Below are 25,383 nucleotides of genomic sequence, written 5' to 3' on the forward strand. Positions count from 1 at the left end.
AAGCTATTGTAAGCAGTGTATATTTCACTAATACAACAATAAAAGGGTCTTCAAATCACTTGAGAAATTTCAAAGTTTGGAATTAGTGGATATGATAGAAAGTTACTTCCTATTCTTGGGCCTCCATGTTCCCCCCCAGAGTTAAGATATACTGTAAATGGTAATATGCTGTAGTAGGCAGTGCTAGAATTTGTGTGGTGATTGGCAGAGGTGGCTTCAGGGTGTTGCAGAGTACAAAAGGGTTGAGTTTAGCACAAACAATTAGAATTCATTCATCTTTGGAGACATTTTTGACATGAAGAGGGTGGGTATGAAATATATCTAATTAGTCACCACATTTAATCAAACCTGAATAGAAGCTGTGATTGCTGAAATTATGATAAAACAATTATTTCTGAAAATTAATATGAGAATTGAACCAATTTGCAGAACATTAATATTCTAATAAAATTATCCATTCCACTTTTTTTCTAGGCAGGAGAAAAACACTATCATCCAGACTGTGCACGATGTGTCAGGTGCGAGGAGATGTTTGCAGAAGGGGAAGAAATGTATCTGCAAGGTATAAAAACTAGTGAATGAATAAATACTCTTGACAATCTTCATTACTTTTTACTTTCTCCAATGCTTACAGCATCAGGCTGCTTGAGGCGACCTTAAACTTTTGCATCCTACACATTATAAACGTGTCGTGTATAAGCAGAGTTCTGCAAGGTCACTTGAAGTTGCAGATTAATGTGATTCATCTTATTAATAAGAATTCAAACTGCTAAAAGTCATTAATGTCATAAGAATGGTTATTATGATTATTATGGTTAGCATGTTTAGATGAAAATCATTCAAAATATTTAATCAAAAGGATTAAAAGTGAAAACAAAAATTCTGATCTGTTGGATTAAATGAGAATTTAAACTGCTTCATTTTGCAATGTTCTTCAATGGATTAACAGATGGGTCTAGCAGTTAAGAGGCACTCAAATGGATGGCATTAATGGTTTTCATGCTTTCCTTTAGGCAAGGTTTACTGATTTGGAGCAGTCCTCCAGATATTGTGATTAATATACTAAATTGGAATTGTTTGTTGCTTTGGATTTACACCTGGGTTGATAGTTCATTATATAGTGACTATACTTCAGTAGTATCTAAATGGCCGTGATGTACCTTTGAAAAACTTGAGGACATGGAATGCACAATATGCATGTTCAGAAAAGCTAGAAATGTTCAGGCAAGAGCATTTAAGGTCAGGATGTAGCAGGTATTCTGGTAAAGACAAGGTAGGGTAGATGGAAGGTACCTTTGCGCTGTTGCCAAAGGAGATACTTGCATCAATTGGCACTGGAACTGGGAAAAAGAATGAGAAAGGAATTCCTCCAAAATTCTTCCCAGTCTCCTTTGGAATTCAGTTAACAATGGCAACTTTGGAAACTCTGAAGACCTGTAATCTTACATTCAGTATCTTCATATTAAGTTGATTGTCTTGCCTCTAGCCCATATATAGAGACAGGTTTATAAATGTTCCTACTGATGCTGACCTCTAGTGAATTAATGATGCCTGGGTTGTAGGCAAACCGGAGGGCAATAGAACTCAAGACAGTAGATGTCTATATGGACTTTATTAAAGCAGTTAACAACTTCACCACATGGTAGGCTGGTCAAGAAGGTTAAGGCACATGGGATCTAAAACTGGTTTGGTGATCGCAGGCAGAGGTTAGTATTGGAGGGATGCTTTTCTGTTTGGAAGTCTGACCGGTGGTATACTGCAGGAATCAACGCTGGGACTTTTGTTGACCGTGGTATATATTTACGACTTGGGTATTAATGTAGGAGAAATGACGAGTAAGTTTGCAAGGAAGGTTGTCTATGGCTGCAATAGGACAGAAAGTAGAGCAGACAGAAAGTTGGGCAGAGTGACACCAAATGGAATTTAATCCCAATTAATTGCAAGGTGATGCATTTTGGGAAGTCAAATAGGGGTTGGACATTTACAGTAAATGGTGGGACACTAATGCTGATGGGCCTTGAGGTTAAGTTTATAGTTCACTAAAAGTGTTAAAACATTGATTGGGTGCACCTGTGTATATAACCAGCTGGTTTGTGCAAAATGTTAAATCTAAACAGTCTTTCAACAGCTGGCAAATCACAAGCTGTGGATTTCAGAAACTTTAAAGAACTCTACAAAGCACCAAATACTTTCAGAATCATAGTAATACCCAGTAAAAATTAACCAAACCTATAGGAAGTACTGAGTGTGGAGTTCAGAGGTTTCTTGCTGCTGAATACACATTCTTTGCTCATTTTGTAAATTAGTTCCATTTCTTGTGGACCACGTGATATCACATTTACCTGCATGGAAATAAATGCCTCAATTCTACTCATTATTGTGCCACAATTTAATGCCTCAATCCACATTGATTATAATGCCTTGTGTCATTATTAAATTTAGATACATGGCTTTCTGTCCTATCATTAGTAAATATATAAATAGTTGAAAACCCAGCACAGATCCTCAACTCATCTAGGCTGAACAATGGACACCCTTAACTCATAATAAATAGAACAGTACAGCACTGGACAGGCCATTCAACCTAAAATGTTGTGCCAATCAAAACTAAATGTCCTCCTCCTGTGTATCATCCATGTCCCTCCATTCCCTTCATATTCATATGTCTATCTAAAAGCCTCTTGAGCTCCATCAAACTGCCTACTTCCACTACTACCCCTGGTAACCTATTCCAGGCACCTGCCACTCTAAAAATCTTGTCCCTCATGTCACCTTTAAACTCTTCCTCCCTCCCACCCACCCCTCCCCCAACCTTAAAAGATGGAAATAAAAAAGTAATCTCGCTTAAAATATTAAAGAAATGTGTCATCTTTAACTGTGCACCTTTTGGAAATCAGGTTAAGATGACATCTTTAATATTTTCAGACTTTATTTCCATCTTTTACAGTTTCAAAAGAACAAATAAGGAAAAGGGCCTGAAGCAAAAGTTTGGGCACCCTGCATGGTCAGTACTTAGTAACACCCCCCTTGGCAAGTATCACAGCTTGTAAATTCTTTCTGTAGCCAGCTAAGAGTCCTTCAATTCTTGTTTGGGGGGATTTTCGTCCATTCTTCCTTGCAAAAGGCTTCTAGTTCTGTGAGATTCTTAGGCCGTCTTGCATGCACTGCTCTTGAGGTCTATCCACAGATTTGCGATGAATATTGACCACTCTGATCTATAATTGATCTATAAGTGTGCCACTGTATGGCACACTTACCTTCATTGGTAGGGATGTTGAGTATAAGAGTAAGAAAGTAGTGCAGCAGCTACATAAAACTTTAGTCAGACCACACTTGGAGTACTGCATGCAGTTCTGGTCAATATTCATAGTTTAATATTGACGTAGTCAGTGAACTGTGAGGGCTATGGCAAAACCTTCAGCTTGTGCTTCTTGAAGTAGTCCATTGTGGATTTTGAGGTGTATTTAGGATTGTTATCCTGTTGTAGAAGCCATCTTCTTTTCATCTTCAGATTTTTTTTTAAAGCAGACTAATGTTTGCTTCCAGAATTTGCTGGTATTTAATTGAATTCATGCTTCCCTCTACCAGTGAAGTGTTCCCCATGCCACTGGCTGCAACACAAGCCCAAAACATGATCAATCCAGCCCCGTGCTTAACAGTTGGAGAGGTGTTCTCCTCCTGAAATTCTACACCCTTTTTCTCCAAACATACCTTTGCTTATTGCAGCTAAGTTCTATTTTAACTTCTTCATTCCACAGGACTTGTTTCCAAAATGCATCAGGCTTGTTTAGATGTTCCTTTGCAAACTGCTGACACTGAATTTTGCAGTGAGGATGCAGGAAAGGTTTTCTTCTGATGACTCTTCCATGAAGGTCATATTTGTGCGGGTGTCACTGCACAGTAGAACAGTGCACCACCACTCCAGAGTCTGCTAAATCTTCCTGAAGGTCTTTTGCAGTCAAACAGGGGTTTTGATTTGCCTTTGTAGCAATCCTATGAGCAGTTCTCTCAGAAAGTCTTCTTGGTCTTCCAGACCTCAACTTGATCTCCATTGTTCCTGTAAACTGCCATTTCTTAATTACATTACGAACTGAGGAAACTGCTACCTGAAAACAAGTATCTTCTTGTAGCCTTCTCCTGCTTTGTGGACATCATTTTAATTTTCAGAGTGCTAGGCAGCTGCTTAGAGGAGCCCAAGACTGCTGATTGTTGGGACAAGGTTTGAGGAGTCAGGGTATTTATAAAGCTTTGAAATTTGCATCACCTGGCCTTTCCTAACTGACTGAACAAGCCATAGCCCTATCAAGCCAATGAAGGTCTGAGACCTTGGTAAAAGTTATGAGAGCTCAACTCGTGGGGTGCCCAAACTTTTGCATGGTGCTTCTTTCCTTTTCTCCTCCCCCACTCTAAAATTGTGGAAAACAAAAATAATACACTACTTGCTTAAAATGTTGAAAAGAATGTTTCATCTTTAACTTTACGACTTTTGGAGATCAGTTCATCTTCTACTCACTTAACTATTCCCAGTAGCAGAAATTTTGACCAGGGGTGCCTAAACTTTTGCATACCACTGTATGCCTTCTTTACGACCTTATCCACTTGTGTAGCCAGTGAACTATGGACCAGGATCCCAAGATCCTTTTTCATCTCATTGCTATTAAGGATACCATTAACTGCATACTCTCTCCTTCTACTTGACCTCCTGAAGTGCACCACCTCACTTACCCAGATTAAACTCCATCTGCCACTTCCCTGCCCATATCTGTAACTGGTCTATATCCAACTGTATTCTTTACCACTCCTTTACACTGTCCACAACTCCACCAATCTTGGTGTCATCTGCAAACTTGCTAATCCACCCATCTACATTTTCATCCAAATCATTGATATATAATCACAAACAGAGGTCTCAGCACCAATCCTTGCAGAACACCACTGGTCATGGACCTCCAGCCAGAATAACAGCCTTCCACCCCTATTGTCTTCTATGGCCAAGCTAGTTCTGAATCCAAACTTTCAATTCACCCTGGATCCCATGCAGATTTATCTTCTGAATCAACCTACTATGAGAGATCTTATCAAATGCCTTACTGAAGCCCATGTAGATAACATCCACTGCCTTACCCTCATCAAGCTCCTTTGTCACCTCCTCAAAAAATTTAATCAAGTTTGTAAGACATATCCTGCTCCTCAAAGCCATGCTGACTGTCCCTAAGCAGGCTATGCCTTTCCAAATATGCATAAATCCCATACCTCAGTATCCTCTCCAATAGCTTCCCTACCACTGACGTGAGGCTCACTGGCCTATAATTGCCTGGAATATCCCTATTTCCCTTCTTGATCAAAGGCACATTTGCTACTCTGGGTCCTTGCCTGTTGCTAGGGAGGACAAAGATCTTTGTTAAAACCCCAGCAATCTCCCCACCTGCTTCCTTCAATATTCTAGAAGGTGTGTCATCTGGGGACTTATCCACCTTAATGCTTTTCGGAAAACCCAGCATAACCTCCTCAATCTCAAAATGTCCCAGCACATTAGCATGCCGCACTGTTTCCACTATCCTCCAAATCCTTCTCCATGGTAAATATCAACACAAAGTACTCATTTAGTACCTCAGCCACTTGCTCTGACTCCAAGTGAAAATTCCCTCCTTTATCCTTGAGTAGACCTACCCTCTCAGTTATCCTCTTTCTTAATATAAATATGAAATGCCTTGGGATTCCCCTTGATCCAACTCACCTAGAACACTTCTTGGCCCCTTTTGGCCTTCCTAATTCCCTGCTTGAGCACTTTGATAGTTTTGTATTCCACAAGGGCTCAGTCTGATTTTAGCTTCCTAAACCTTACTGTGCTTCCTTTCTTCCCCGCTCACTATTTAGGACCTCCAAGGTTCCCTTACCTGACTATTCTTGTCCTTACTGGAACATGCCAATCCTGCATTCTGATCAGCTGGTCTTTAAACAACTCCCACATGTCAGACATGGACTTGTCCAACAGCTGCTCTCAATCAATGCCCCTCAGCTCCTGTCTTATCCTGTTGTTATTTTCCTTCCCCCAATTTATATCTTCCTGGGAGATCAGATTTTATCCTTACTTATAAGGATAAGAACATAAAAATAGGAGCAGGACTAGGCCATCTGGTCCATCAAGCCTGCTCTGCCATTCAATAAGATGGCTGATCTGGCCATGAACTGAGATCCACCTACCTACCTTTTACCCATAACCCTTAATTCCCCTACTATTCAAAAATCTGTGTCTTAAATATATTTAATGAGGTAGCCTCCATTGCTTCCCTGGGCAGAGAATTCCACAGATTCACTACTCTCTGGGAAAAGCAGTTTATCCTCATCTGTCCTAAATCTATTCCCCTGAATCTTGAGGCTATGTCCCCTCGTTCTAGTCTCATCTACCAGTGGAAATAACCTTCCTGCCTCTATGTTTATGCCTTTCATAATTTTATGTTTCTATAAGATCCCCTCTCATTCTTCTGAATTCCAGCAAGTATAGTCCCAAGTGACTCAATCTCTCCTCATAGGCTAACCCCCTCATCTCTGGAATCTCCCAGTGAACCACCTCTGCACCACTTCCAAAGCCAGTACATCCTTCAAGTAGGGAGACCAGAACTGCATGCAGTACTCCAGGTGCAGCCTCACTAATACCTTGTACAGTTGCAGTATAACCTCCCTGCTCTTAAATTCAATCCCTCTAGCAATGAAGGCAACCATTCCATTTGCCTTCTTGATAACCTGTTGCAGCTGCAAACCAACCTTTTGTGATTCATGCACAAGCATTCCAAGTACCTCTGCACAACAGCATGCTGCAATCTTTCACCATTTAAATAATCTGATCTTCTACTTTTCCTTCCAGACTGGATGACCTTGCATTTACCAACATTGTACTCCATCTGCCAGACCCTTGTCCACTCACTTAACCTACCTATATCTCTCTGCATCCTCTGCAGAATTTGCTTTTCCACTCAATTTAGTGTCATCACATACTTGGATAGGCTACACTGAGTCCCTTCTTCCAAATTGTTAAATGTATGACATGAACAGTTGCAGGCTCAGCACAGACCCGTGGCACCCCGCTCACCATTCAGAGAAACACCCATTTATCCTAACTCTGCCTTCTATCAGTTAACTATCTATGCTAATACATTATCCCTGACTCTATGCATCCTTATCTTATGGAGAAGACTTGTGGTACCTTATCAAATGCCTGGAAATCCAACTATACAACATCCACCGGTTCCTGTCTATCCACTGTGCTCATTATATCCTCAAAGAACTCCAGTAAGTTTGTCAAACAGAACCTGCCCTTTCTGAATCCATGCTGTGTCTGCCTGATTGAACTACTTCTATCCAGATGTCCCACTATTTCTTCCTTAATGATAGCTTTAAGCATTTTCCCAACTACAAACAGTAAGCTAATTGGCTTTAGCCTACATCCTGTTTTAAACAGTGACATGACATTCGCTGTATTCCAATCTGCCAGGACCTGCCCAGAGACCAGAGAATTTTGGTATGTTATCACAAATGCCTCTACTATAACTGCCTCCATTTCTTTCAGTACCCTGGGATGCATCCCTTCAGGCCCACTAGTTTGCTCATTACTACCTCTTTTGTGATAGCAACTATAATCAAGGTCCTCACCTCCCATCACATCCATAACATCTTTGGCATGTTAGATGTGTCCTCCACCATGAAGACCGACAAAATAGTCATTCAAGGCCTCAGCCATTTCCACATTATCCAATATTAATTTCCCCTTCTCATCTTCCAAGGGATCAACATTCACTTTAGCCACTTATTTCTGCTTTATATAATTCTGAGAACTTACTATCTGTTCTTATATTTTGTGCTAGTTTACTTTCATAATCTATCTTCCTTATTGCTTGCTTAGTGGTTCTTTGTTGTTTTAAAGTTTTCCCAATCTTCCAGTTTCCTGCTACTCTTGGCGACTTTGTATGCATGAGATTTTAGCTTAGCTTGATGCCTTCTGTTATTTCCTTAGTTATCCGAGGCTGGCTCTCCCCACCATTACTGTCCTTGCTTTTAACTGAAATACACTTTTGTAAAACACCATGAAAAATCTCCCACTGTTCCTCAACTGCGCCACCATGTAGCCTGTATTTCCGGTCTATGCTAGTCAACTCCTCCCTCATCCCGTTGTCGTCTCCCTTGTTCAGGCATAATACACTGGTTTTAGATCAAACTATTGGACCCTCCATTTGTATGAGAAATTCAATCATACTATGACCACTCTTTCCAAGAGTATCCCCAACTGCAAGATCATTAATTTTACCTGCCTCATTGCACAGGACCAGATCCAAGATAGCATTTTGCCTTGTAGATTCACTAATACGTTGTTCAAGAAAGCTATCACAGATGCATTCATGAAATCCTCCTCTAGACTTCCTCAACCAACTTGATTCACCCAATGTGTAAGTTAAAGTCCCCCCATGACAACTGCTGTTCCATTCTTGCATGCATCAAATATTTCTTGGTTTATTATCTGTGCCACTGTAATGTTATTATTAAGTGGCCTATAGACAACTCCTGTCAGTGACTTTTCCCCCCTTTACTATTCCTAATCTGTACCCAGATGGACTCAACATTCTGCTCCTTGCTCCTTAGATGTACAGTACATCATCTCTCACTATTGCTCTGATCTCATTCTTAATTAAGAGTGCTGCCCCACCTCCCTTACCTTCCTATACTTCCATATTACCTGATACCCTTGGATATTTAATTCCCACTCATCTCCACCCTGCAACCACATTTCTGTAATGGCCACTAAATCATACCCCTTTATACCGATTTGTGCCACAAGTTCACTGACATTGTTTTGAATACTGCAGGCATTCAGATAAAGTGCCCTTATACTCATTGTCCTTTTAGAATCTACTAACCTTTGCGTCCTTTGCGTTTGACTTTTCTGTACTCCACTCTTACTTTTCTCTTTTCTAACTTTTGCTCTGGTCTCTGCTTTGCTTCCCTCTGTCTTTCTGCATGGATTCCCACCCCCCTGCATTATTAGTTTAAACCCTCCCCAACAGCATTAACAATCCCCCTGGGATATTGATCCCAGTCCTGCCCAGGTGTAGACTGTCCGGTTTGTACTCATCCCACCTCCCCCAGAACCAGTTCCAATGCCCCAGGAATCTGAAACCCTCCCTCTTGCACCACTCAAGCCACATATTCATCCTAACTATACTGCTATTCCTACTCTGACTAGCACATGGCACAGGTAGTAATCCTGAGATTATTACCTTGAGGTCCTACTTTTTAGTTTATCTTCTAGCTCCCTAAATTCAGCTTGTAGGACCCCATCCCACTTTTTTCCTATATTGTTGGTACCTACGCGTACCACAACTGGCTGTTCACCCTCCACTTCCAGAATGCCATGTAGCCACTCTGAGACATCCCTGACCCTTGCACCTGGGAGGCAACACACCATTTGGGTGTCCTGTTTCAGCCACAGAAGCTCCTGTCTATTCCCCTTACCATGGAATCCCCTACCACTATAGCTCTGCCACCCTTTTTCCTGCTCTTCTGTGCAGCAGAGCCACTCACAGTGCCATGATCCTGGCTATTGCTACCTTCCCCTGATGATCCATCTCTTCCAACAATATCCAAAGTAGGAGACTGCAGAGGACTCCTGCACTACCTTCCTACTGCTGCTCTGCTTGTTGGTCACCCATTCCCTTTCTTTCCATAGGCCTTTAAGCTGTAGTGTGACCAACTCACTAAATGTGCTATCTACAACATTTCTCAGCATCACAGATGGTCCAGAGTGAATCCATGTGCAGCTCCAGTGCCATCATGTGGAGCATCAGGAGCTACAGCTGGACACACTTCCTACACACATAGTCATCAGGGACACTGGCAACCTCCCTGAGTTCCCACATTGCACAGGAGGAGCATGACACATGTCTGAACTCACCTGCCATGACTAAAAAGCTTTGAGGGAAAATAAAGAGACAGAAAAAAAGAAAAAGAACCTACCCTCACATTACATTAATGTTGCTCATCCTTCTCACCGAAGCCTGGTACTCACTCTCAAAATGGCCACTGCACTTGACCCTAACTTTTTCTTAGCTACTGATAATTAGCCAATCACCTATTAACTAACAATTAGCAACCTACCTCTTAAATTCCTGCAAGTGAAACTCACAAGCAAGGAGATTCACTTCTTTTCAAATTCCCCTGCCCCCACTCTAACACTGCCACACTACCACAATGACCCTTACTTCTTTTTATTGGCTGCTGTTAACTAGCCAATGAGCCAATCAACTATTAACAACTTGCAAATGTGCCTCTTTTAGACTCCTGCAAGGTGAAACTCACAGGCATAAAGACTCACTCTTTTCAAATCTCCTGTTCCAAATCTTGCTCTAAGTCCTGACTCCTGCAGGGTGAAACTCACAAGCACACAGACTATCTTAAAACATAACAAGTTGTGGTCACTATTCCCAAAATGTTCACCCACTATCAGGTCCGTCACTGCCCTGGCTCATTTCCCAAAAGCAGGTCCAGTATGCTCTCTCCTCTAGTTGGACCCTCCACAGATTGTTTCAAGAACCCCTCATGGATGCACTGAAGAAATCCCGCCCCATCTAAGACTCTTGTATTCAGGGAGTTCTCATCAATACTGGGGAAGTTAAAGTCCCCCACGATAACACCCCTGTTATTGTTGCACCTTTCTATAATCTGTCTACACATCTGTTCCTCCACCTCTTGGTGGCTACTAGGGGGCCTATAGTACAATCCCATCAGCGTAATTGCATGTTTCTTATTTCTGAGCTCCACCCAAATTGCCTCTGTGGATAGTATGTCCTCTCTGAGTGCTGCTGTGATGTTCTCCCTTATCAGTAGTGCAACCCCTTCACCTCTTTTACCCTCCTCTCTATCATGTCTAAAACAATGAAACCCAGGAACATTGAGCTCTCAGTCCTGTTCCTCATGCAACCAGGTCTCTGTGATGGCAACAACATCGTAATTCCATGTACTGATCCAGGCTTCATCCTCCCTACCCTTAATACTCCGAGCATTGAAATAAACAGATTTCAGCCCGTCAGACCCTGAAGAAGGGTCCTGACCTGAAACACTGACTGTCTGCTTTTCTCCATGGATGCTGCCTGGCCTGCTGAGTTCCTCCAGCATCATCGTGTTTTTCATCTAGATTCCAGCATCTGCAGTCCTTTATTTCTCATCAGACCCACCACGTTTATTAGCCTGTCCTTTGCTGTCCTTCCATTCAGTCTTACTTGTCACATCATCTTTCTTACCCTCAACGCCACCACCTGTTGCCCTGCTGCTGTGATTCCCATCCCCCTGCCATTCTAGTTTAAACCCTCCTGTACCAATCCCATCTCCTAGCACTTGGTCCATAACCTTTTATGCATAAGCAATTTAAGTGCTCATCTGGGAACTTCATAAATCTGTCAGTAACCAAGCTTCAACCACTCTCTCAGGCAGTGAACTTACCACTCTCTGGGCGCAGAAGATCACCCTCATATCCCCTCTAAATCTCTTACCCCTTACCCTTAACATTTGTCCTCTAGTTTTACCTACCTCTGATATGGGGACAAGTTTCCTGCAGTCTACCTTATGTATACATCAAACCTCTTTAACCTCCTCCACTCTGGAAAACAGCCCTCGCCTTTCCAGTCTCTCTTCACATCTGAACTGATCCATCCCACGCAACATGTTGGTGAATCTCCTCTGCACTCTCTGCAGCACTATCACATCCTTCAAATAACATGGTGACCAGAACTGCACAAGTACTCCAGCTGAGCTCTGACTAATGTTTTATAAAGTTGGAGTATAACCCCCCTAGTCTTGTATTCAATGCCCTGACTAATGAAAGCAGTATTCCATGTGTCAGTCACAACACCTACCTGTGTTGCCACCTTCAATGATCTATGGACTTATACTCCAAGGTCCCTCTGTTCCTCAATACTCCCTAAACTCTACTAACCATGGTGCATGTCCCAGCCCCATCAATACTCCTCAAAATGTATCACATAACATTTGCCTAGACTAAGCTCCATCTGCCACTTCTCAGCCCATTTTACCAACATATTGAAATCTCTCTGCAGCCCAAGACGACCTTCCACTCCATCAACAACCCCGCCAATCTTCATGAACGTACTGATCATGCCTCCCATATCCACATCCAAGTCATTCATCAGCAATAAATCTTTCCATATTCACCATACTCAAAACTCTTGGTGATTTTGTATTGTGGCTACTTCAAAATGTGACTCCACTTCATGTTTGCTTGCATTTCTGAGACCACAAAAGTTGCAACTCTCAATGTGCTAAATCTCTGCCATCCTCTTCTCCCTTACACTGTTGAACTTTAATAGCTCCTACACCAGGCTTTCCAGAAACTCCAGTGGCATTGCTGAGACCAATCTATTTTGGTATTACTTTAACCAAAAATCGGAGATAGATTCTTGCCAAGACGACTGTAGGCAAAGGCTGAAAGTGTCATGGACTTTCAAGCTGATATCTTTACCTCATTAAGCTCTTATGTTGATATTGTGATCTGTGGGTTTGTTTCAACAAACCTGTTAGTAACCATGCCAAAGTCATTTGCATGCCATTACTTCCTATAAGGCGAAACCTAACAGCATAAATGACAGTGACGCTTCACTCCCCAACGAGCTCAATGCCATCTATGCACATTTTGAAAGGGAGAATAACACGACACCTATTCAAATTCCTACAGCATCCAGTGATCCTAGATCTCTGTCTTGGAGGCCAATGTCAGAACATCCTTGAAGAGGGTAAACCCTGGCAAGGTGACAGGCCCCGACGGTGTCCCTGGCCGAGTACCAACAGCCTGTGCCGACCAACTGGTTGGAGTGTTCAAGGACATCTTCAACCTCTCACTGCTGCAGTCTGAAGTTCCCACCTACTTCAAAAGGGCAGCAATCATACCACTGCCCAAGAAAAGCAGGGTGAGCTGCCTCACTAATACCAAGCTTCAAAACCTGGGACTCTGTACTTTCCTCTGCAACTAGATCCCCAACTTACTTATCGGGAGACCACAGCCAGTGTGGATCAGTAATAATATCTCTTCTTCGCTGACAGTCAGCACAGGTGCACCTCAAGGATGTGTGCTTAGCCCACTGTTCTACTCTTTCTACACTCATAACTGTGTGGCTAAGCACAGCTCAAATATCATCTATAAATTCACCGATGTCGCCAGTGTTGTTGATAGAATCTCAGATGGCGACAAGGAGGCATGAAGGAGTGACATAGATTGGCTGGTTGAGTGGTGTCGCAACAGCAACCTCACACTCATCGTCAGCATGACCAAGGAATTGATTGTGGGCTTCAGGAAGGAGAAGTCAGGAGAACACACACCAGCATTCATTGAGGGGTCAGCGGTGGAAAGGGTGAGCAGCTTTAAGTTCCTGGGTGTCAACATCTCGGAGGATCTATCCTGGGCCCAACACATTGATACAGTCATGAAGAAGGCATGCCGGTGGCTCTACTTCGTTAGGAGTTTGAGGAGATTTGGTATGTCACCAAAGACCCTTACAAATTTCTATAGATATATGGTGGAGAACATTCTGACTGGTTGTATCACTGCCTGGTATGGAGGCTTCAATACACAGGGTTGCAAGAGGCTGCAGAGGCTTTAGGGACAGATAAGTCCCCGGAGCCTGACGGAATATTCCCCAGGTTGCTTCATGAGGTGAGGGAGGAGATTGCTGAACCATTGGTAAGGATCTTTGAGTCCTCATTGTCAACGGGGATGGTACCGGAGGATTGGAGGGTGGCAAATGTTGTCCCCTTATTCAACCATAGAACCATAAAACCATACAGCACAAAACAGGCCCTTCGGCCCACCATGTTGTGCCGTCCATCAAACCACCGTCACACTATCTAACCCTTTCCTCCCGCATATCCCTCTATCTGACATTCCTCCATGTGCCTATCCAACAAACTCTTGAACCTGTCCAATGTATCTGCCTCCACCACCACCCCAGGCAGTGCATTCCATGCACCAACCACTCTCTGGGTGAAAAACCTCCCCCTGACATCTCCCCTGAACCTCCCACTCATAACCTTAAAGCCATGCCCTCTCGTCTTGAACATTGGTGCCCTGGGAAGGAGGCGTTGGCTGTCTACTCTATCTATTCCTCTCAATATTTTATATACGATAGAGGTATATAAAATATTGAGAGGAATAGATAGAGTAGACAGCCAACGCCTCCTTCCCAGGGCATGATAATGTCTCCTCTCATCCTCCTCCTTTAAAGTGAATAAAGCCCTAGCACCTTAAGCCTCTCCTCATATTCCATACGCTCTAATCCAGGCAGCATCCTGGTAAATCTCCTCTGCACCCTCTCCAACACCTCCACATCCTTCCTATAATGCGGTGACCAAAACTGAACACAGTACTCTAAGTGTGGTCTAACTAGAGTTTTGTAAAGCTGCATCATCACTTCGCGGCTCTTAAACTCAATCCCACGATTTATGAAAGCTAACATCCCATAGGCCTTCTTAACTGCTCTATCCACCTGTGAGGCAACTTTCAGTGAACTGTGAATATGAACCCCCAGATCCCTCTGCTCCTCTACACTGCCAAGTACCTTGCCACTTACCCTGTACTCTGCCCTGGAGTTTGTCCTTCCAAAGTGTACCACCTCACACTTCTCCGGATTGAACTCCATCTGCCACTTGTCAGCCCAGCTCTGCATCCTATCAATATCCCTCTGTAAGTTCCGACAGCCCTCCACACTATCCACAACACCGCCGATCTTAGTGTCGTCCGCAAACTTACTAACCCAGCCTTCGACCCCCTCATCTAAGTCACCTATAAATATCACAAAAAGTAGAGGTCCCAGAACCGATCCTTGCGGAACACCACTAGTCACTGCCCTCCAATCTGAGGGCACTCCTTCCACCACAAACCTCTGCTTTCTACAGGCAAGCCAATTCCTAATCCACACAGCCAAGCTTCCCTGGATCCCTTGGCCTCTGACCTTCTGAAGAAGCCTACCATGAGGAACCTTATCAAATGCCTTACTAAAATCCATATAGACCACATCCACCGCACTACCCTCATCAATCTTCCTCGTCACCTATCAGGCTTGTGAGGCAAGATCTTCCCTTCACAAAGCCATGCTGGCTGTCCCTAATCAGTCCATTATTCTCCAGGTGTTCATAGATCCTATCCCTTAGAATCCTTTCTAACAGCTTACCCACCACAAACATAAGGCTCACCGGTCTGTAATTCCCTGGACTATCCCTAGTACCTTTTTTGAACAAGGGGACAACATTCACCACCCTCCAATCCTCCAGCACCATCCCCATGGACAACGAGGACTCAAAGATCCTTACCAGCGGTTCAACAATCTCCTCCCTCGCCTCTCCAAGCAGCCTGGGGAAAATCCTGTCAGGCCCCGGAGATTTATCTGTCTTGATATTATTTAACAACTTCAACACATCCTCTCTCTTGATATCTACAACCTCGAGAATATTATCCTTACCAGCACTCCCTTCTGCGTCATCAAGACCCCTCTCCCTGGTGAATACCAAAGAGAAGTATTCATTGAGAACTTCTCCAATTTCCGCAGCCTCCAGGCACATTCTCCCACCTTTGTCTTTAATCGGACCTACCTTTACCCTAGCCATCCTCCTACCCTTCACGTAGGTGAAAAAGGCCTTGGGATTTTCCTTAACCCTACTAGCCAACGCCTTTTCGTGTCCCCTTCTAGCTCTCCTCAGCCCTTTCTTAAGTTCCTTCCTCGCTACTCTATATTCCTCACGGGCCCTGTCTGAACCTTGCTGCTTATACCTTATGTATGCTACCTTCTTCTCCCTAACTAGTCGTTCCACCTCTCTTGTCACCCACGGTTCCTTCACCCTGCCATTCCTTCTCTGCCTCACCGGGACATATTTATCCCTAACATCCTGCATAAGATCCCTGAACATCGACCACATCTCCATGGTACATTTCCCTTCAAAAAGGACATCCCACTTAACACTCCCAAGTTCTCTCCTTATAGCCTCGTAGTTCGCCCTTCCCCAATTAAATATCTTCTTGTCCTCTCTGCACCTGTCCCTGTCCATGACAATTTTAAAGGTTATGGAGCAATGGTCACTGTCCCCCAAATGCTCACCCACCAATAGATCCTTCACCTGTCCCAGTTCATTTCCTAAAACTAGATCTAGCATGGCATTCCCTCTAGTCGGCCTGTCGACATACTGCATCAGGAATCCCTCCTGGCCACATTTAACAAATTCTGTCCCATCTAAACCTTTGGCACTAAGCAGGTTCCAGTCTATATTTGGGAAGTTGAAGTCTCCCATTATAACAACCCTGTTATTTTTGCTTCTCTCCAAACACTGCCTGCCAATCTGCTCCTCTATATCTCTACTGCTACCGGGGGGCCTATAGAATACTCCTAGTAGAGTAACTGCTCCTTTCTTGTTCCTTACTTCCACCCATATGGACTCTAGAGATGATCCTTCTACAACATCCATCCTTTCCACAGCCGTAACAGTGTCCCTGACCAGTATCACCACCCCTCCTCCTCTTCTCCCCCCTCCCCTATCCCTCTTAAAACACCGAAAACCAGGAATATTCAATATCCACTCCTGCCCTGATGTTAGCCACGTCTCAGTAATAGCCACAATATCATAGTCCCCCATACCTATCCAAGCCCTCAGTTCATCTCCCTTATTCCTGACACTTCTTGCATTTAAGTAAACACACTTCAGTCCATCTACCTTACTACTTTTATAGCCTGTATTCTGCTTCTCCTTCCCCAAAGCCTCTCTACCTGTTTGATCTAACTTTTCCCCATCTCCTTCTTCCTCTGACCTACTCCTCCGGTTCCCTTCCCCCTCACAAACAAAAAAAGTAGTAGGGATAATCCAGGGAATTACAGACCGGTGAGCTTTATGTCTGTGGTGGGTAAGCTGTTGGAAAGGATTCTAAGAGAGAGGATCTATGGGCACTTGGAGAAACATGGACTGATTAGGGACAGCCAGCATGGCTTTGTGAAGGGAAGATCTTGCCTCACAAAGCCTGATAGGGTTCTTTGAGGAGGTGACCAGGAAGATTGATGAGGGTAGTGCAGTGGATGTGGTCTACATGGATTTTAGTAAGGCGTTTGACAAGGTTTCTCATGGTAGGCTTCTTCAGAAGGTCAGAGGCCAAGGGATGCAGGGAGGCTTGGCTGTGTGGATTAGGAATTGGCTTGCCTGTAGAAAGCAGAGGGTTGTGGTGGAGGGAGTGCATTCCGATTGGAGGGCTGTGACTAGTGGTGTCCCGCAAGGATCGGTTCTGGAACCTCTACTTTTTGTGATATTTATAGGGGACTTAGATGAGGGGGTGGAAGGCTGGGTTAGCAAGTTTGCAGATGACACAAAGATTGGTGGTGTTGTGGATAGTGTGGAGGGCTGTAGAAGCTTGCAGAAGGATGCAGAGCTGGGCTGACAAGTGGCAGATGGAGTTCAATCCAGAGAAGTGTGAGGTCGTACAGTTTGGAAGAACAAACTCCAAGGCGGAGTACAAGGTAAATGGCAGGATTCTGGACAGTGTAGAGGAGCAGAGGGATCTGGGGGTTCATATCCACAGATCACTGAAAGTTGCCTCACAGGTGGATAGGGTAGTTAAGAAAGCTTATGGGATGTTAGCTTTCATAAGTCAGGGGATCGAGTTTAAGAGCCGCGAAGTGATGATGCAGCTTTACAAAACTCTGGTTAGGCCACACCTGGAGTATTGTGTCCAATTCTGGTCGCCTCATTATAGGAAGGATGTAGAGGTGTTGGAAAGGGTGCAGAGGAAATTTACCAAGATGCTGCCTGGATTAGAGAGTATGGATTATGAGGAGAGACTAAAGGAGCTAGGGCTTTACTCATTGGAGAGAAGGAGGATGAGGGGAGACATGATAGAGGTATACAAGGTATTGAGAGGAATAGATAGAGTGGACAGCCAACGCCTCTTTCCCAGGGCGCCAATGCTCAAAACAAGAGGACACGGTTTTAAGGTATTGGGTAGGAAGTTCAAGGGTGATGTCAGAGGGAGGTTTTTCACCCAGAGAGTGGTTGGTGCATGGAATGCGCTGCCTGGGGTGGTAGTGGAGGCTGATACGTTGGTCAAGTTCAAGAGATTGTTAGATAAGCATATGGAGGAATTTAAGAAAGAGGGATATGTGGGAGGAAGGGGTTAGATAGTCTTAGATGTGGTTTGAAGTGTGGCACAACATGGTGGGCCGAAGGGCCTGTATTGCGCCGTATTGTTCTATGGTTCTATGGTTGTAGACTCAGACAGCTCCATCACGGGACAACCATCCCCACCATCGAGGACATCTTCAAGACGTGATGCCTCAAGAAGGCAGCATCCATCACTGAGGACCCTCACCATCTGGGACATCTCCTCTTCTCGTTACTACCATCTAGATGGAGGTACAAGAGCCTGACGACCCACACTGAACAATTCAGAAACAGCTTCTTCCCCTCTGCCATCAGATTTCTGAACGGTCCATGAACACAATCTCATTATTCCATTTGTTGTACTATTTATTTATTTTTGTAATTTATATTAACTTTATGACTTTGCACTGTACTGCTGCCGCAAAATATCAAATTTCACATCGTCTAAGTCAGTGATAATAAATCTGATTCTAATTCTGAAAGCAGAATACCATGGATACTGGAACAGAAAATGCTGGAAATATTCAGCAGGTCAGGCAGTATCTGTGGAGGGAGAAACAGAATTAGAACTGGAAATCGAGAAAAATAGTTTTTAAGGTGAAATGACAATGGGATGATAGTGCAAGGCGAGGGAAGGAGGTATTGGGAAAGGAAAGGTTGATGCTGAATAATTAGCTGAAATTAGCAGAAGAATACAGTGTGACTGCACAAAATCTGAAATGGAAATGTGCAAAATGCTGATGACCTAAAATTGTTAAAAATCAGTATGGAGTCTTGAAAGCTGTGATTATGTGTAGTAAGAACATGAGATGCTATTCTTTGACATCACGTTGAGTTTGTTGGAACAATGTTGGCAACTGAAAACTAAGAGGTCAGGATTGGGATGAGATAAAGAATTAAAATGATGGGCAATTGGATGCTCACAGTCCCAGCTACACAGAAGGGTGATTGAAAGTTGTCATCCAGAATTTTTAGTTGCGGAGCTATCTCTGATATAGCAGCAGTTCAAAATATAAATGTATGCGTTGGTAATAGTTTAGATTTGTCATTGGAACAAGACTCACTCTACCTGTTCCTTATTTGCAATAATGCCAATGGGCATAATCAAAGTTCCAAAATAATAACATAACCTTCAGGTTTTGAGCATGCTGTCAACTTGAGCAGTTTTTTTGGACACAACAATAAAACAAGCAAATTTTCTGCCTACAAATTCACTTGGTCCTCATACACAAAGTATATTTGGGAAAACAGTTCACTTTTTTCTTTAACTTTTATGATCTTTGTGCACTGAAAGATATAAACAGGATAATGATAAAGGAAAAATGTGGATTTGGACACAATGAAATTTCATTTAAATTCATTAGAACATTTTAAATGTTTTTCCATTTTGTTTATTTTTTTGCTTCTACTTGCTGCAGGTACTTTAATTTGGCATCCAATCTGTAAACAAGCTGCCAGGGCAGAAGAAAAGCAAAAGGTAAGTTGAAAGAAGTATTGTCATATCTGTAATCAAATAATTGAGTAAAAAAAACTAATTATCTGCATTAAAAAACCCTTAACATAATTAAATTACAACAATCTCAAATAGTCTCAGTTATTCATGATTTTTAATGCTTAAGTTTATGTTTTACAATATATCTAATTAATTTAATAATTTTTCCAAATTGTATATGGCTAGGTTATAAACCTGCATTTTTGTGCTGGTTCATTAAGCTGTATTAAAATTTCTAGGAACACTCTTCCTTATTGAGATTCTTTTATAGAGTTTAGGGTGCAAGTGAAAGCAAAAGTAAAATTACATCCACACAGCAACTATACATGTATTACTCTGCATAAATACTGGAGAAAAATAATGCACATAAATGTCCACATGTGTGTGACTTGTATTTGGTTACACGGAATACCTGAAAATATGGGAATACTTGATTAATTGTTTCTATACCAGATATGACTAACTAATTTAGGTGAACCAATTTTAACCACAAAGTGTCTATTGCCTTAATTGACCGAAGCATAAAGTTTGCTCAGTAACCCCTGAGCAACAGAAGCATCAAGTAAGAGTGTTCTAACATGAGTAGAGGAAAAACTATTTCCTTTATTCACAGAGTCAGTGGCAAGTTGACTATGATTTAAAACAATCACTAAAAAAGTGAGGAGAGAAATTAGTCAAAATCTCTTTATATACAAGTTATCTGGAACATATGATGCTTTGCCGCATGGTGTGGTTCTTATGACTTACATATAACATAACTTATGGAGAAAGAGGATAAGTATTGGAGCAGTGGAATTAGTTCCATGTTTCACTGACAAAAGAGTTGGGATGATGGAACAAATGTTTCAAATTCATATTGCAGATTCCCTAGTTCTCGAATTTAAATGTTATATCTCAAAGCCATATTTTGTGCAGCAAATAAAGTGGAAGGAAAGATATTTGACTGAATGTACTTATTTCACCAGTAAAACATTTAACTGTAGTGACTTTTTAAAGCATTATGCACATGAAAATCAAACTGCTTTGGTGTGAAATGTGGAAACAACCATTTCTGGATTATTTTGCATCTCTCCAGAAATTTGACCACCATTTCTGGGTATGAATTTCACCCGGACCCAGGACATTCCAAACCTGTACCAAGTTTCAACTCTCATTAAATACAAGCAATTCCCCCTACAAAGTAAGTGATGAAGGGGGGGGGGGGGAGGAATTGAAGATTAATGTCATCACTAGAGGTCTCCAGGGACTGTAGACTAGGTTGGTCAGAATACGTGGGATGATATAACTCCTCAAGCAGCACTCATTTTCTCATTTTGGAGCATTTTGGAGGGCACTTGGACTGAAGCATCCGAGGTGTGATTATTGTTGGGCCCTCGAGGTCTTCCCAATGTATCGCTGGTCTGGGATGGTCAGCATTGAATTGTTGGGAAGTTCATTCCTTATTTTACAAACTTCAACCACCCCCCCCCAACCCCCAAATCCTCCTGGTGTCACTGCCAACACTTTTGAGGTATAGGCCTGGCCTCCCAACCCTCTAGTCCCCAGACCCTCTGATTCCCTGACCAACTGATCCCATGATATTCTGACCAACCAAGCCAAGAGACCCTGGAGGCCTCCAATTATGACATTAATCTTCAATTCTTTCCCTAAACACCACCGCCCCCCGCCCCCACTCTTCACCACTTACTTTGTAGGGGGAATTGCTTGTATGGTATGAGGGTTTAAATTTGGCAGGTGTTTGGGAACCTGAGGGGAGAGTCAGGAGGGAGAGAAACAAAGTTGGAAGTTAGAAACATTATAAGCAAAATAAATAGGCAGAAACAAATAGGTGAAAACAAAGGCATATAACAGACAGGGTCAAAGGACAAAGAGCAAATTTAAATGCATACTGCATCTATATCAAGGGAGTTGAATTGACAGCACAAATTGTAGTAAATGGGTGTGATCAAATTGTCACAGCAGTAATGTGGGTGGAGGGTGACCAAAGTTGGGACTTGACACTTGGGAGGGCAGGGAAAGAGGCAAAGGTGTTAAGGTTGCACTGTTAACAAGAGGTTTCATCAATATGATGATTATAAAGAACCCATGGTTAGCAGATTGCTGCATGCAATTAGAATCAATAAATAGCAGCGGAGGAGGAAGAACATATTGGCAAAGTTATTTCTTAGCCTCTACATAGTAATTGTGATAAAGTAAGTATAAATTAGAAATATATAAAAGTGGGATAATTAACTAATCATGAGGGACCCTAATCTTCATATAGATTAGGCAAATCAAAGTGGTACTAACAGTGTTGAGGATAAATTCTTGGAAAGTATTCAAGATAGGTTTCCAGAACAATGTGTTATAGAAAATAGGAGCAGACTATTTTAAATCTAAAACTACAATGAGAAATATTTAATTAATAATCTTATTGCAAGGGGACCCCGGGAAGGAGTAGTGTGTTTCAATCTGAACTCAGTGTTTTTGATGTAAGCAAAGGAAACTATGAAGGTATGAGGCTAGGTTGAATAGCAGATTAGGCTCAAGGGGCTGAATAGTCTACTCCTGCTCCTATTGCTTGTGTTAATATACAGTACCTCATTGCCAATTCAATGTCTGCCTTTTAGGGTTCCCTTCTCAATCTTAGGCCAATCATCAGATGTGATCCTAGGATCCCTTCTCTCTTCTTTAGCACTAATCTTCCTTCATCCACCCCCCCCCCCCCCCCCCCCATTGTAACAAGGGTCAGCTAAAGGTACTGTCTGTGTGGAGTTTACATGTTCTCCCTGTGAGTGCATGAGTTTCCTCCAGGTGCTCTGGTTTCCTCCCACACCCAAAGACATGCTGGTTATTAGATTACCTCTACTGTAATACCCTGGGGTTGGGGAGGTGGGGGTAGTATATGAGGGAAATAGATTACAGAGAGATAAGTGGGTTGATGGGAATGCTCTGAGAGTCAACATAGACCTGTTGGGCCAAGTGGCCTCCTTCTTTCGTAAGGAAATCCAAAATAAAAAATAATATTTCTTACCTCGCACTGCCTAACCCCAATTCCTGACCAGGGCGTGGGCAACATTCCACCCCCCCCCCCCACCCCAACTCCAGGTCACAACACAGGCCTCAATGAGACCCCTTTGGAGTGCACTAGATCACTCTGTTCTTGATCACCTTGTGTTTCTCCAAATTGGACATCAACAGATCAAGTCTTATAACTAATGCAACAAGAACACGGGAAGTAGAACTAAAAAGTGACCATTTGGCCATTTGAGCCACTTATCAAAATAATGGCTGATCTACCTCAATGCCATTTTCCTGCACTATCCCCATATCCCTTAATACCCTTAATATCCAGAGATCTTTCAATCTGTTTTAAATGAACTTGATGACTGAACATCCACAGCTCCAAATATTCACCACCATTTACGCGAACAAATTTCTTTTCATATCTGGCCTATATGGCTTGCTCCTTATTCTTAGACTGTGATCCTTGGCTATCTTCATATATGTTATGAGTATATCTTCTAATTTTGATAGCTGCTGATGCATTGTTTTGCCTTTAGGTTACTCGTACATCTTCTGAGAGTATCGCATCTGTACCAGCCTCAAGTACTTCAGGATCCCCAAGCCGTATAATATATGTAAGCATTCAGTATTCTCCATATTTAGAATTCCTCAATTTTTGTGATGTAAAAACTGACATCAATAAGTATCATAAGTAGGGGAGGGGAGGGTAAATAAACCAAGTACATACAGGACCATCATATGAAGAGTTTAGCAGAGACATCTGAATTTGAATCAAATTGTTGGTTAAGAGGCAGTGTGGGAATTGGTGTTGGTCTCTGTTTGGATTATTCTTTAACTATTGACTGAGTTATATTGTGAGGATCAAGCACACTTCCTAGTAGGATAAGCCAAGAAACAGCACTGATTATGCTCTTAAAGAAGTTTGCAAGTAGGCCATTCTCTGTAACCTGCCTAATGTAAACTGGAAGACTGGTGTGGAGGTGGTGGTAGAGGATGAAAATTGTGAAAATAGGTGTGGAGTGAAACAGCTCCATGCTCCATTTCTGAATTACTTAATTCCTGTCTTGTATCATTTTATTCAGTAAAAGCTAAGTACACTATTTATTACTAACCATTTTGATGATGAAAAACAGATGTCAGATGTTAAGCTCTGTTTACTAAAGTCACAAAATGTAATTTCAGAGCTTCTAAATTTTAAATCAAAAATTTGACATTTTGTTCTAATAAATTTAAGTGAAACACACTTAAAATTATCTTGACTATATCCAGATGTTACCAAACAAGAACAACTAATAAATGCTTTGTGGTCCAGAATAAACTTATTTGGCTGTCTTGATTAAGGTTATCAGTTTAATTACACAATGCCAAAACCATACAAGTCTTTCTATTCCAACCTATTCAAGAGTTTTATGAGTTTCAAGAGAAAAGGAGAATACCCTGTAATCATTGCAAACTCAACTCAATTAACCCAATGAGAAGATAGCTGCCACAGATTTGGTCCTGGTCAGTAACACTATGCCCATGCCTACCATTAAGCTGGTATCTCCATTAATCCCATTTAGCAACACTTGGTTCATAAACCATGTATTAGTAATTCAAGTGTTCATTTAGATACTTAAATATTGTGAGGTACCTGCCTCCACTTCATCATCTTCAGCTGCTTCATCTTTGACCTTCCTTCCATCATAACGTCAGAAGTGAGGATGTTTGCTGATGATTGCACAATGTTGAATTTCATTCACAAGTACTCAGCAAATGAGCATCCTATATCTGCATGCTGCTGTAACTCTGCATGCTGCAAGATTTAAGCATGGACTGATAAGTGGCAAGTAACACTTGCACCACAAAAGTGCCCGTCAATGAATATCTCCAACAAGAGAGAAGCTAACCAGCTATCCGTGACATTCAATGGCATTACCATTGTGGGGTCACCACCATCAACACCCTGGAGGTAACCATTGACCAGAAACTCAACTGGACCAGCCACATAAATATTATGGGCATTAGAATACGTCAGACACTGGGTATCCTGGGGCAACTGACTCAACTCCTGACACTCCAAAGCCTTTCTATCATCTACCAATATACAGGCCGAGTGTGATGGAATATCCAAAACTTGTTGGATGAGTATAGCTCTAACAAATCTCCAGAGGCTCAACATCATCCAGGACAAATCAAACTGCTTGATTGGCACCTTATCCACCACCCTAAGCCTTCATTTTCTCTTCTAACAATGCATGGTAGATGCAGTGTGTACCATCTACAAAATGCATGGCACTTACTTGCCTGGGTATTTTGAATAGTACCACCCAAATTTGCAACCTCTACCACCAAGACTGCCAAGGGCAGCAGATGCATAGCAACATGACTGCTTGCAGGCTCTCCATCAAGTCACACGTTTTGACTTGAAAATATAATGCTAATCCTTCATCATCACTAAGTCCTTATCCTGGAACACCCCATCCACAGCACTGTGAGAGTATCTTCAGCAGAAGGACAGCAGTGCTTCAAAAAGTTGGTTCACTACTATCTTCTCTAGGATATCTAGGCAAGGACAGTAAATGCTGGCCTCCTCAGTGACACTCCGATGAATTAAAAAGTAAATGCTATCAGGAGTGTTTTTGGGTTCCAATCAGAGGAGAGATTGTAAGGTTTGTGGGTGTTGGGAGTGATGGGTGAAGATGGTGAAACAAGTAAAC

General features: G+C 42.4%; 1 protein-coding gene across 1 annotated transcript in view; it reads left to right on the forward strand.

The window, feature by feature from the left end:
* The window catches only part of ablim2 (actin binding LIM protein family, member 2), a 257,969-nt gene that overhangs the window by 130,313 nt on the left and 102,273 nt on the right, over positions 1 to 25,383 (forward strand). Inside the window, exons 7-9 of the mRNA XM_052036314.1 lie at positions 475 to 562; positions 19,605 to 19,663; positions 23,221 to 23,298. Of these exons, the coding sequence (XP_051892274.1) occupies positions 475 to 562; positions 19,605 to 19,663; positions 23,221 to 23,298 (225 nt within the window). The remainder of the gene's footprint in view (positions 1 to 474; positions 563 to 19,604; positions 19,664 to 23,220; positions 23,299 to 25,383) is intronic.

This window comes from Pristis pectinata, chromosome 2 (genome assembly GCF_009764475.1).
Source record: "Pristis pectinata isolate sPriPec2 chromosome 2, sPriPec2.1.pri, whole genome shotgun sequence".
Lineage (NCBI taxonomy): Eukaryota > Metazoa > Chordata > Chondrichthyes > Rhinopristiformes > Pristidae > Pristis > Pristis pectinata.